Source organism: Apteryx mantelli, chromosome Z, assembly GCF_036417845.1.
Source record: "Apteryx mantelli isolate bAptMan1 chromosome Z, bAptMan1.hap1, whole genome shotgun sequence".
Classification (NCBI taxonomy): Eukaryota; Metazoa; Chordata; class Aves; order Apterygiformes; family Apterygidae; genus Apteryx; species Apteryx mantelli.
Window position 1 is genome coordinate 41042028 of NC_090020.1, and position 13017 is coordinate 41055044.

Sequence of the window (13017 nt, forward strand, 5' to 3'; positions counted from 1 at the left end):
TTCACTTGCAACACTGATTTGGGTTTCCTCACCTTGTTCAGATGGGAACTGTCACACACAAATAACCTGCTGGAACTTACCACCCTTAAAACCATCTTTATTAACCTTGGCTGATACTGATCAATGGGTACCATTATTTAGAGTATTAGCAGATAGACAGACAACACATGCACGTGCCCTTTTTCCTTAGAAAAGATGGCTAAGGATGATATTTTTAATGAATTAACACCCTTTATCATCAGACATATTTCAGTAGCTTGATATCTGACATGATAATTCTGCCAGTTCTTCAGTTGTCTGTATAGCACTAACAGACTGCCAAAGAAGAAATGACTGGCAAGACAGGGAAAGCATTTTGCTTTCTCATTTGGTTGAAACAGGGATTCTCTTCTCCTAAGGGCCTATTCCTGCCCACTCCTCCCAGCACCCCTGTGGATCAACTTTAAAAATTGACCGTGTTCCCCATGGCTACATAAAGGATGTAATTTTAAGATTTTTTCTTTAATACATGAATGAACGAAGGGTAACTGAAGTCTCATGCTGTTACTACTTGTTCTAAATTTGTAGCTTCTCTAATCTCACTTCATGTTTTTGTTTCACTATCATCATTCTGACTGGGGGCTGTAGTACAATACTAGTATCACCATTTTTATTATTACAGTTGGAACTTCCATTCATAGTGCTTCTTTTTTCCTGTGATAGTTTCATGCTGTTACACACTTAATGTATTCCTTTACAACACAGTGCTGCTCTCATTCGCATACATCCTAACTTATTATCCCTGTAAAGATGGTATTTGGCAACACTATTTCATTAATTATCCTCCTTCCACCAGGTCTTCAGAACATCTATTATATCAGACATGTTGTTTGATGTCAGGTGTTCTCATTTTCCCCATTTACTTATTAGGCTTAGCAGGTTGTCTAATTTGCCTTCATTATTTATTAGATCAGGCTATTTATTTCCCTCCCTGGCCTTTAAGAGACACTGAAAACTAGCCACATGCCCCTTGTTGGTTAAATCACTGTGAATCAGGTGCTCTTCTGTGTGTGTAGTCTTTCACCATCCTTTTAGTTTAAATACTCCTCTATGACCATTTTTACTTGTCTGCAATGGCAGCCTGGTTCAGTTTTGATCAAGAGGTCTTTGCTATACAGCTTCCTCTTGTCCCTGATGTTTCACTATTTCCTAAAACATCTAAATCTCTCCTTTCTATCACATGCATTCATCCACGCATTGCAATTCTGGATCTTCACCTGTCTCTTGGGTATTGCACAGCAGTCTGAACAGTGTTTCAGAGGATGTTATCATGGAGATCCTGGACTTAAGTATCTTGGCCTTTAAGTCAAAAGAACCCCAAAACAAACAAAACCTTCAGCATCTCTTGTTAAAGTATTCTCTCCTTGCATTTTCTTAAGGGAAAGCATACCAACATGAATATTTAACATTTTCTTGTGTTGTTCCCCTGCCAGCTCATGTACGGTAAAATATTTATACGTATCACAAATACTCATTTAAAACAGGAAGGAAAGTTGACTGTGCTTTCATGGGTGCTGCGATAAGAGACCTTCTGGGCTGGAAACAGTACAGCCATGTACTTGATGCATGACGCTTCAAGTCCTCACTAGCATGAGAGTATCCATGCTTAAAACACTGCTCTTCCCCACCTCCCTTTTTGTCCATTTATACTCTTATAGGAATATTTATTGTGCCTGAATTATCTAGATGAACCCAGCCACACATTGTTTGGAAAAAATGAGTACTGACTGTCCTCTGAGCTTTACTGACAACAATACGCCTGCCCACATTCTGCTCTGACACACCAAATACCTGAAATGAGCACATTCAAATCAATAGCAATCACATCACTTTTGAGACTGATCCTTGTCTAGGGATAGGAATATCCTTTAATAATTTTGAACAATCAGTTTGGACAGGCAAACTTAAGTGATACAGCTTCTTCATATGGACGCAAATGAATGACAAAGATCCTTGGATCAGTAACTTCAATTTGACAGGAGAGAGATTTTGTGTGTTAGAAATGCACATACTATCTCCATGAGAAATTGACAAAATTACTAAAAGTTTATTTCAAAACTGAAATGGTGACCCTGCTGAGCTTCAGGAAGTAGGAAGCAACCTGATTTGAATGTAAAGGGACTAATAAGGAAGAAACAGGTGAATAGGACCAGAGAGAGCAAGAGAAAGATCGGGTGGGGGAAAGAATGGCTAACCAGAAATGGGTGGGCAGTGGACAGAACATGGGATAAACAGAAGGAGACTGAACTCTCCCATAAGAAGTCTAGGAAGAGACCGATACTGGTCAGACTAGCAGACAGACGGAACCAGTGGAGAAGGAGGTGGGAGAAGAGTGGAGAAAGATTTGTCTAAGACTGACAGACTGTTAGTTTTATACTGACATAAAACTAGAGCTGCAACCATAGCAGTGGGTTATGGCTATACTAGTTTATACCATAGCTGTACAAGACCAGGCTCTAAAGTATAGAGAAGGACTGTATAAAAGTATGCACAAAAGGCATGCTAAACATCTCACAGTTCAAGTGATCAAATTTGGAAGACGAGGAGCTCTTTGGGAAAAACAGTCACACAGAGAAAGTATTTACGCCTGAATGTGACATTCATCACGGAATGCAAAATTCTTCACTTCATCAGTAGTCTTCAGAAGACCACAGTCATTCTTGTTTAAAGTTAACATCTGGTGTTTGACATGGAAAATTCTCAGGAAACAGTGGTTTCATACATCCAGAGCAACTTCCATTCAAACAGATTCAAAATACTTGGGGGGGGAGGGGCAGGTGGAGAATTTGACTCTGCAGCACTGATTCCCAGCATCAGTCAAAGTATTTTAGTGTGTATTACAGGAAATTGTGCTATTATATCAATGCAATGCACCTCCAAAAACAAATGTTGGTGACAGATGCAACTACTACATAGAGAAAAGCATATCTGGCATTTGGTATGCAAATGTCTACCTTTATTTCCATCCTGATGTAAGAAGGGAACTGCAACATAACATCATATCTGTAGGAAAACGAATGGATAAGTATTATTTTAGTACCTTCAGCATAAACACATTGTTGGAGAATGGACACATCTTTGTGCATAACAGGCAACATATATTCACGCTGAACTAAAAGTAAAAATGCTAATCCATAAATCTGGACAGTTAAAACTTCTTTTAAGTTGATAATAATGTTTGTAATAATTGTTGCTTACTAAGAAGGAAATAAAAAAGAGCAAGAGATGGTTCTCATGACTGAAGTCCAGGTAGGTGAGCATTAAGTTATTAAATGTTCAGAAACACATTCCTATGCTAGTTACACACTGAATATTCACACAGGATTTCTAATTTCCCTAGAGAGAGTGTTAACAACAAGAATTTAGATAATGAAAAACAGAATAAAAACGTTCATGGGTCCCTCAAAAACAACAGCTGCCTTCCCCCTGCCATTGCCAAAATCAATCCACAGAATAGCTACGTGCAAAGAATTAGTGATAAGCGTACAACACAAAACTGAGACTATCACATCACTATTACACAAAGACCAATTCATACAGTAGCCCTTTCACTATGGCTTATGGATTGCAAACAAAATATTTTCATAAGCAAAGAATGTTAAAAATCCACATAAGCAATTATCTAGTTATGCTGCTGCTAAAGGCACTAACAACAGAAACAGAAATTTTATATCAATTATAAAATCTATCATAATCAGATTTTTTTTGCAGCTAGTAGAATTCTTGGATGAGGGGAGGGCAGGGAATGGAGGGAGTTGTGGAAAAATCCCCCAAAGGCCCAAATGAAAGACAGCAACTATTCTGTGCTCGATCCAAAACCTTTGAAGTTAACAGAAAGTCTTCAATTAAACTGCAGGGGACTTTGTGTCAGGTCCCTTCTATGGCCTACTGCCTTTTCTAAGATTAAATCCATGGAAAATACAGAGGTTTTGCTTTTATATATTTTCCATTACAAAATATATATTTTTAATAAATTAAAGCCAGGTTCACAAATATATGTTTAGGAACATCAGCTAAAATATAAATCTTTATTTTTTTTGAAAATTAGAAAATACAGATACAACCATCCTCCTTGGATGCAGCTGTTTTGTTTTTTTTTAATTACTGATGAGACAGATATTTTGGATTGATATACGGCCTAATCTCAGGCCAGCAGTTGTACAGTTTAACAAGCTGATGAGACAAATTTGAGAACTTTGATGCTGGGATTTAAACATTCTTTTTAAAAGAGATAAAGGTAATAGGTAATCAGGCCTGTAACTTCAGCTTCCTGGAGAAACTGCTGTTTGAAGTTATGTTGTTTGAAACTAGCTTCTGTTGGTTTGCTTATATTTTTCTTTAGGAATGTTTGTAATATATGATGCGATGTAGAGAAAGCTTTATCCTTTTGTTCCTGTCAGTCCATTTTGCCCATACATCTTTATCTCATTCTCCTGTCCTTCTTGCCCAGCGACTTCTTCAGTCCCTCACCAGAGACCCAGTGAATTCATGGAGGAGTTTGGTAGCGGAAGCAGTGTTTTCTCAAGTGTGAAGCAGTAGCACTCTCATCTGATAAGTCATAGAAAACCTATTTTCTACTGCTGGTCTGCAAATCCCCGAGTTGCTCCCAAACTCTTATGAGCCATACAGGTAAAGAGTCACAGATATTTGATTCACTCACCCCGAGAAGCCTCCTGAACTTGAAAAATGTCTCCTTTTTTGGAGACAGTACAGATGATGCATACAGTTTCTCTTATACCATAAAAATATAACAGATATTAACCTATCTAACCTATCTTAAATCTATGTTAACAGGAGGCTGAAGGTAACAGTTAAGACCTTTGCTAGTTCCTAAGTCAATCCCCTGCTTGTAATGAACTGCATTTTCATGACTGGCTTCCAATTTATACCTTTGGGGTGCTGTATTAGGCATATTATTTGGCAACATAACACTAATAAACCAAGCCACCCTTACCAGTTCAGGTACATCTTCTACAAGGAATGCTTTAAAATGCAACCACAGAAATATTGGGAGCAGGGAGGTTTAGATAATGGATCTACTATCCTATTCCCCTCCCCCTTTCATTTTTTTAATTAATGGCTGGCAAATATATGTATGCTGCAGAAAGCAAGTTTAACACAAAACCTTAAGTCAAAACAAGAAAATATAGGTTCCCTTTTTTCAACAGCTGTACCTAAGCACCAACAATATAAAGTCTAGTTAAAGATGCATGTCAACATTCTTATTATCTTTAGAGCAGACTTTATCACCTGTTGATAGCAATGGCACCCGCAGCAGCAGTACTAAAAACAGATAAAGCATGTTTCAGGGAAGGTACACAAATAAATGCCCACCTCCTGCTTCTTGTCCTATATTAAGGTGATAAGCCCTACAATGTTTCCATAAGTTAACAGGGAGAAAAAAGGTAATGTCATGGGGCTGGTGACTCACCAACTCACTCTTCAATTATCATAATCTGATTATCTTATTAGCAACCATCAGTCACAAAACTCTGTGCAGCAATCTTGAGAGCTAAATCATAAAATCTTCAGTTAGAGTGCAACTTGCTAAACACTTAGCACAATTTTATTGTACTGATTGAAAAATATGCAAACTCTGAATAAGAAAGTATGCTTCTTTTACTCTGAAAAATACATGGGAAAACATGGTAATGGAACATAAAATCTCAGCAGGTAGAAGGAATTAAACAAATATCTTGACTACATGTCCACTATGCAAAACTAATATTCAGCATTCCACAGCAAATTAAAAGCAGATTGCCTTTTATCAATGAAAACAAACCTATTCCAAAAAGGAAAATAGCCACAGGATGTTTTGCTTCAAATATTCTGAAAGTCAAGTTAATGAAAAGGTAAACAGTGTGTTCCGAGTTTCATGTGACCTGCAGAACACTCCTGGGGATAGAAAACCACCTCGCAGGTAGTAATAATAATAAAACTGTGGGAAAAGCAGAAGTAATACACTGGAGAGTTAAATTTTGTTAAAGCATAGTAGTGATATCTTCTTTATTTGGGGGTATGCTATAGCCAAACAATAGCAAGCAATAAAGTTATTATAGCTTAGCTACTGCTTGTCAACAGAACTGCAATAATTACTTGTACACGTTCTCATCCTGCAGCGAGGTAAAACCTCTCTGCAGGTTTAAACCAACCTCAGCATGCATCCAAACACTTGTTTTGAAACAAGAGACTCACTCATTGCAAGGCACAAGATTAACAGGCTCTCCTACCACTGAAAAACAGGACCAGCAGATGAAAGAAACAGAAATAACTACAATTCTAAAAACTAAAACAACAATTTCATGAAAATACCTGCATTATCTGCTTTCAAGGATTATGACCAAGTAAAAGCCTACTTTATGTAAATATGAAAAGTGTAAGGTCAATCATGACTATGAAAATGTGAAGTCTATTTGGGAGAAACCTGTATACCCAAGGCTAAGGAAATTTCACAGCATTTTCTTGCATTTTTTTTCTTCACTTATATCTGAGAAAGTTCTAGGAAAAGAAATGAATAGACAAAAGAAACCGGTAAGATTAATAATATTCCTTCAGCGTCTTAGGCAATAAAATTGTCCTCTTAGGCAATAAAATTCCAACTGTAAACTCCTTTAAAACAATAGCATCAGTTATTTCATTTGGGGGCTTCTATATCTTTCGAAAATGCAATCCGCATAAGTGTGATACTTTTGAATCCTTAGCAGAAGGCATCTCCCACAGTAGTAGATGCCTCACTGTTTGAATTTGAGCATCCTTTCTGAAGTGTGAACTCCTCCTCCAGGTGTCCTCATGCATCCAGAACCTTGTCACCTCTACACCATTTCTAACCTCCTAACAAACAGTTTCCAACTAGCTCACCTTCTGACTGGAAGTTCTTGGTCAAGTAACTAAAAAGAGAAATGCTTCTTCTTAGCTCCATGTCAGTATCTCTGTGACCCTTCCCTTACTCTTTTCTATCATTGAGAAGGAAAAGTAGGTAGGACATGTCCCATCCAAACATTCTTCCATGAATACTGAATTCTTCTTATATGAAGCACATTGTATTACTTTTCTATTAACCCGATTTTGCCCCAGTGAAGCACAAATACTGTTGCACATTATGCTGATAGCATTTCTATTCAAAAAAAGAAAAAAATATACATGAACTCCATCACACATCACTGTGCTTTGCAACATGGAAGCTGGAAGAGAAAATGCCACAATTTTACATTAAAGTTTAGTCTGTGTATTATATACATTTCAGATTTCAGTCTCCCCACAGTCCTTAGTGGAACACCAATGGGAATTTAGAAGAACTCAAAGGAATATATGGAACTTCATTTACTGACGCTTTTTGATTCAGCATTGTTGTCGGAGATTGCTTCTGCAACATCTCCATTCAAAGGGTATTTATTTCTGCTGTTATTCACTCTCCTTTTGGAGTGTCCTGTCTGCTCTCAGCCTCAACTATTACAAGGAGCATCTTCCCACCTTTATGTCCCCATTTCACTTGTTACAGGTATCACTAGTTAAACAGTAAACACTTAGTAATGAACCATCAATGGGCTTCCAAAAAGACATACCGTTGAAGTTAGCGAGCCTCAGGGGTGTTTGATTTCCCCTGTATTTCAGGCCATTTCCTATGTTTTGTTCACATGTGGAAGCTTCTGTCTAGAACTTTTTTCAACTGTTTTTCAACAGCTGTTGAAAGTTTAGATTATTTATATTAACTGAATCATAGAAGTGCATTATATAAACATAGCAAATTATTTCTAAGACACCAAGACCACTGCTATGCTTCCTGATACTCTGTTCCAGTCACTAGGGATTAGCTCACCAAGCCTTGATGACAACTCACTTGTGCTAAACTTCTACACAAGTTTTTGCAGGCATGTCTTAGTGTATACATTAAAAAAAGTCTACAATTGAGAAAAGTGTAATGTAACATATGTAAGGCACATACTCTCACCAACATATGCACTTTCACCTAAAAGGTTTCATGTGCTCTCACATTCACAGAAGCAAGGGAAAGAAAATCAGAAATCTAAACCTTACCTTTCTGCAGACACTTTCAAAATTAACTTCTTTCCTAAGAGCAAGTCTGGTAACTTGATCTGGCTTTATTTCCTGTGGATGAAAGACATTTATTCTTCTTATGATGGAACTTTACTAAATCTTTCTAAGATTCACCTTCCTCAAACATGGCTTCATGGCATCCCCTGCTGATTTCTTAAAGGAAGGAAAAACAATTTCTCATATATAGATTTTTTTAAATGTAAATACTACATAAAATCAATAGATTTCAATTCCAAAAAAATTAACCTACACTTAATTATTAATTGTATCCAATCTGAGGGCAATGGAGATTTTCAACAGCAAGTATGCAAGACGGTGATTTTATTTATAGAAACATTTTAAGTGCCCATATAGGTGTGCTAGAAATAAACTTTGGAAGGTTATGAAATGCCCCACTTGTCTTAGGCTCTGAAGTTACATCGCAACTTATGAACATATGTAAATAGAAATGTTTAAGACCATGACACTGAAGGGGGGGGGACAACCCCCCCCTCCCCCCCAACTCCTCTTTTCTGAAAATACTACACATGCAGTTTTCACTCCTGGACTTAAGCATTTCCATTAGCAGCTGAAATAGAGGAATGAAAATCCTGGACAAGCAGAATTCTTTAGAAAATACATATTTCAATGAGACATGCTCTCACAACAGATTTTTCCCTTATTTTTAAACATATATTGTATTTTTATTATATTACTGAATACCTTAGTAACTTTATCAAATGAATACACTGAATTTAAAAAATCTAATATTGGCTTTTTCCTGCTAGGGCACTACGTCAAATAAATCATGTTACATACCAGTTGTTTGCCAGATGGACACTTTAAAAGCAGTTTAACTATGGTGTTATGCAAGACCCAAATAACTTCCACATATTCAAAGTTCTGGAAAATGAAGATTGACTAAACTTCTTTGTACAAAAATTTGATAGCTGTCATCCAGACTATATCTCAATACTGCCAGTTTTAACATCTGAAGAAAAGAATCTATTTGCTGAATTTCTGAAGCTCCAGGAAAGTGGATTACTTAAGTTTAAATGACAAAAAAATAACAAATTCGCAACATTTGCAGGCAATAAAGAAGAAAAACTAACTTGGGGCTGTATATGCAAATGTATTACAGTCTGAGAAAGTGAGACAACATGTCCACCTTTGGGCTGCACCTGCAACACTGTGCTCAGATACAGCTGAGAAACACTAAATGAAAACCCCTAAAAGCAATTACTGTGATTGGTGGCTTAAAATAATTGATGTATTAGCAAAGATTCAAATGTAATTCAAATTATAGGAGACATGATAACTTACAAGTATCTGAAAAAAAAGTATTACATTAGAGACTTTCATGTTCACTGACTAAAACTATCGTTCTGTTCTCTCAAAATCCCTCCTTAACCATCCTTGATAAGTATTCCAACACTTTCATTTAACATCCTACTCCATTTTTTTCCCCACTATGTTAAGTTTCTATATTCTATCCTGTTTTTATGCTAAATCCAGGACAGTTTGTCTGCACATTTACATGGTTCCTCCTGAAATTCCATCCTAGTAGTTTATTTCCTTATAAAAGGTCACACCTCTCAATCCAAAACTTTAACTTCCATTTATTAGATTCTCTATAGAGAGGATGCATCTTACCTAGATTTTTAAGGTGTTATGGAAATTGCCTACCTATGTCTTAAAACAATGAGTGCATATACTAACAGCAATAACGCAACAGGATGAAATTAAGAAATTAAAAATTCACTTTGTGTGTCAGAAGAGCTTCCTGACAGTGAAATTTAGTAGTCTGTAAAATCATCTCCCCAAGGTACTGGTGGGAGCTCAATCACTTGGTGCACAGAAACCAGACTGGAAAAACACTGGTGAATATAGGAAACAATCTTACACTGGCAGATAGACAGACTGGATGACCTAATAGAACCTAGAGATGGAAAAGACCTATGATTCAGTTTTCCATGACTTCCCAAAGTCTTTCACAGATGGCAAAACTAGGACAGGGTGGTTAGGTGACATGCTCACAGTCACATAGTTGGCCAGAGGCTAAGAATGAAGTTCTGGAACCCAATGGAGTTAAATCATACTGCTTCTTTATATTACATAGGATAAATTTTCTGAATCATATCCCAAGTAAAACTGTGCCTATTTTCTGTCCCTTTAGAATTTAAACACAGAAAGCTGGGGGGGCGGGGAGGTAAAGGGAGGTAAAGGGAGGTAAATGTCAGCAAAATCTGTACTAGAACTTCAAGGATTTAATTTTTATATGGCATTATTACATAACTACATTCGAATTGCAGAATCATGTGTAGTAATGGAGTAAGAATCACAGTTTGGGATGCAGTCATGAATGTAGCTTCACTGAAATGCTTACTGCCCAGAACGAGACCATGAGCCTCCTCTTAAGGGCGAAAGCCCCAAATTTAAAGTATGTCCTTCACTCCCCATACATTTAAGGCAGAGCAAGCATTTTGGATTTATAGTCTTCAGCAATACTCTGTTCTTGTAAAAGCAGCCATATGAGTCAGGTTACTGGGTTAAATAGACCTTTCTTCTGTCTCTATTACTGGTCAGCAGTAGACAAGAAAACAGAAAAGCTATATAATGATACCTTCCCAGCACAGTCTTCTCAGCTTCCAGATGTATTCAGCCCAAGAATTCCTGACTCTGAGATGGTACATTTGTATGTAATAGCTGTTATGACTAGCTCTTTCACCAACTATAGCTACTTTTTAAAATTATGTTAATATTTGGTATCACAACATCTGGTGCCAACAAGGTGCCAAGTTCAACGAAGTTTTATGTTCCAAGTGGAGAGGACTATAAAGGCTAGGAAGAAGCTAGACACAAGCTATTTTATGAAGCATCTGATCCACAGTAATCCCAGATTAGATAATAAAACACAGATAAAACTCCATTACCAACCAATACACCCACTGTGCTTCCTTGTCCCACCCTCCTTGAAAATGATCTCTGACCAATACTTTAAACAACTCCCTGAATACCTAAAAATACCTTAAAAACAGGGAAGATGAAGAAATGACTACTGGGATCAACAGATCCTGTCTACATGCTGATCATGTTTTCTCTTGCAGGAAAGAGATCTAATTCTAAAATTAAGACAAAGGAGACTGACTCTCAGATATACGGCTGACGCCAGTGACACTAGTGTCCTAATTAACAAACATAGGGATCCTGATGGATAATGGTTAATAAGAGAGAAGGGAAACAGATCATTCTCTTTTGATTACAGACTGCATCCCTATCTCAACTTCTAATATGAAAGTTTTTAAGAGAAAGGGAGATAAGGGGAGAAGCTCTGTAGGCCAATGTACACAATATAGCCACACTATTGTGCTTTTATCTTTTTCCCGGTATGCAAGATGACAGCTGCCACGGAGGCAGTTAAGATGAAACTGGAAGGGAGGTTGTGAAGGTGGCAAAGCAGCAGCTGCCCTTTGTATCTCTTGTGGCAGCAGCAGTAACAGCCTGGCTCTCAAAGTCAGGCAATGTTCACTGTCCAAACAGCTGTTCTGCACTTCCTCCAAGGGTAAATAAATACATAAATAAAACAAACAAACAAAAAAAAATTCAGGCTAAATGGACCTGTCAGCCAGTTGGACCTTGTTAAGGTTGCAGGCAAATTACTAGGCCTTGGCCTGAGGTTAAGCTAAATAAACAGGATATGAAAAACTACTGGACATGACATAAGAAAGCTGCTGGATAGCAGGAAGCTGACAAAATGGCTGGATTCTTACAGATCATTAAGGGCAAGCTATATTAGAAACAGATAAACTTCACAGATAACTGAAGAGGAGTACTGGGGAGCTTTGGGGGAGGGAATCTTGCAAGGCCGACAGTACCTAAGCAACCATATCAGCAAACCCATATAAAGCCAAGATTACCCATGCAGCCATACTGGAATACCAAATTCAGGTATGGGTGCAGTAAAACTGGGAGCAATGGGGGGGGGGGAAATCAATTAGGGGTGGGTAAGGACAGGATTGGGGTGGAAAAGAGGGAAGGCCAAGATGTGGGGAAAAGGGATAATAAGGCATGCGATGAGGTAATCAAGCATTCGTGTGGGGCAGGCCCATGCTCGAGAATGGCAGCCTGGTGCAGGACAGCCCAGCCCAGTTGGCTGTTCTCACCCCAACACATTGGACCTACTTCCATGGGCGAGGGGAGCAGGGGGTCCCTCTCTTGCTAGCAAGGGAGCACCAAGGACAGATGGACGGAGCACCCCACCATCACCACATTGGTGCCAGTTGCATGTCTGATGGCATCGATATTTTCCTAACGCTGTAACTCTGCCCTGCCAGGCCTCTCCACCTTCTTCTCCAGAGATAGAGCTTTACTGAAGGCAGTTCCAACATTAGAGGCAGAGAATTCACTCTACTACTTATAGAAATTAAGTTAATAACAAGTTTTTTTTCAGATGTGATGAAGTTATTTAAATAAACCATAACTGTATTATGTAGGAAAACAAGACTCTATATTGAACAAAGTACATCAAGCAAAAATGGCATCTGAAAAAAGACAGTTCCCTATCATCATTGAGCATGGTTGCTCAGATTACAGTTTATCCAAGAGATAAACCATAAACTACTTTCTCAGTAGAAAGATGCAGTTTAACTTAATAGGAATGGAAATATAACCTATTTGAAAAGCCTTCAGAAGACAGCAAAGAGACAAAAAAGCTGTTGAATAAGGCTTCGACACATCTCAGAAATGCAAGATTATTCATATAAAATGTATTCCCAGCTATCCTGTCTAAAGCTGTTTTAGATGACTCAGGAGAAAGGTCTGCCAGTAGTGGCCTGTGGAAACAATTTAGGAATCTCAGCCCTCACACTTAAAAGTTTTACCTACTCCTCAGCTCAGTTTTGTTTCGCCCAGTATTATCCCTTTACCTCTATTTATAATTCAATT

General features: G+C 37.8%; 1 protein-coding gene across 7 annotated transcripts in view; it reads right to left on the reverse strand.

Moving 5' to 3' along the window:
* SRFBP1 (serum response factor binding protein 1) overlaps positions 1-13017 on the reverse strand; it is a 75440-nt gene that overhangs the window by 14031 nt on the left and 48392 nt on the right. For 4 of the 7 annotated variants that reach the window (XR_010886804.1, XM_067315174.1, XM_067315175.1 and 1 more), the window contains exon 4: positions 8074-8145. The exons of 1 other annotated variant lie outside the window; for it this stretch is intronic. Coding sequence is in view for 5 of the 6 variants with exons in the window: in XM_067315174.1 (XP_067171275.1) it covers positions 8074-8145 (72 nt within the window). In the remaining variant the exon portion in view is untranslated. Of the gene's footprint in view, positions 1-2993; positions 3607-8073; positions 8148-13017 lie in introns of those variants that run through there. 2 more of the 7 variants (XM_067315178.1, XM_067315177.1) reach the window with 2 other exon arrangements.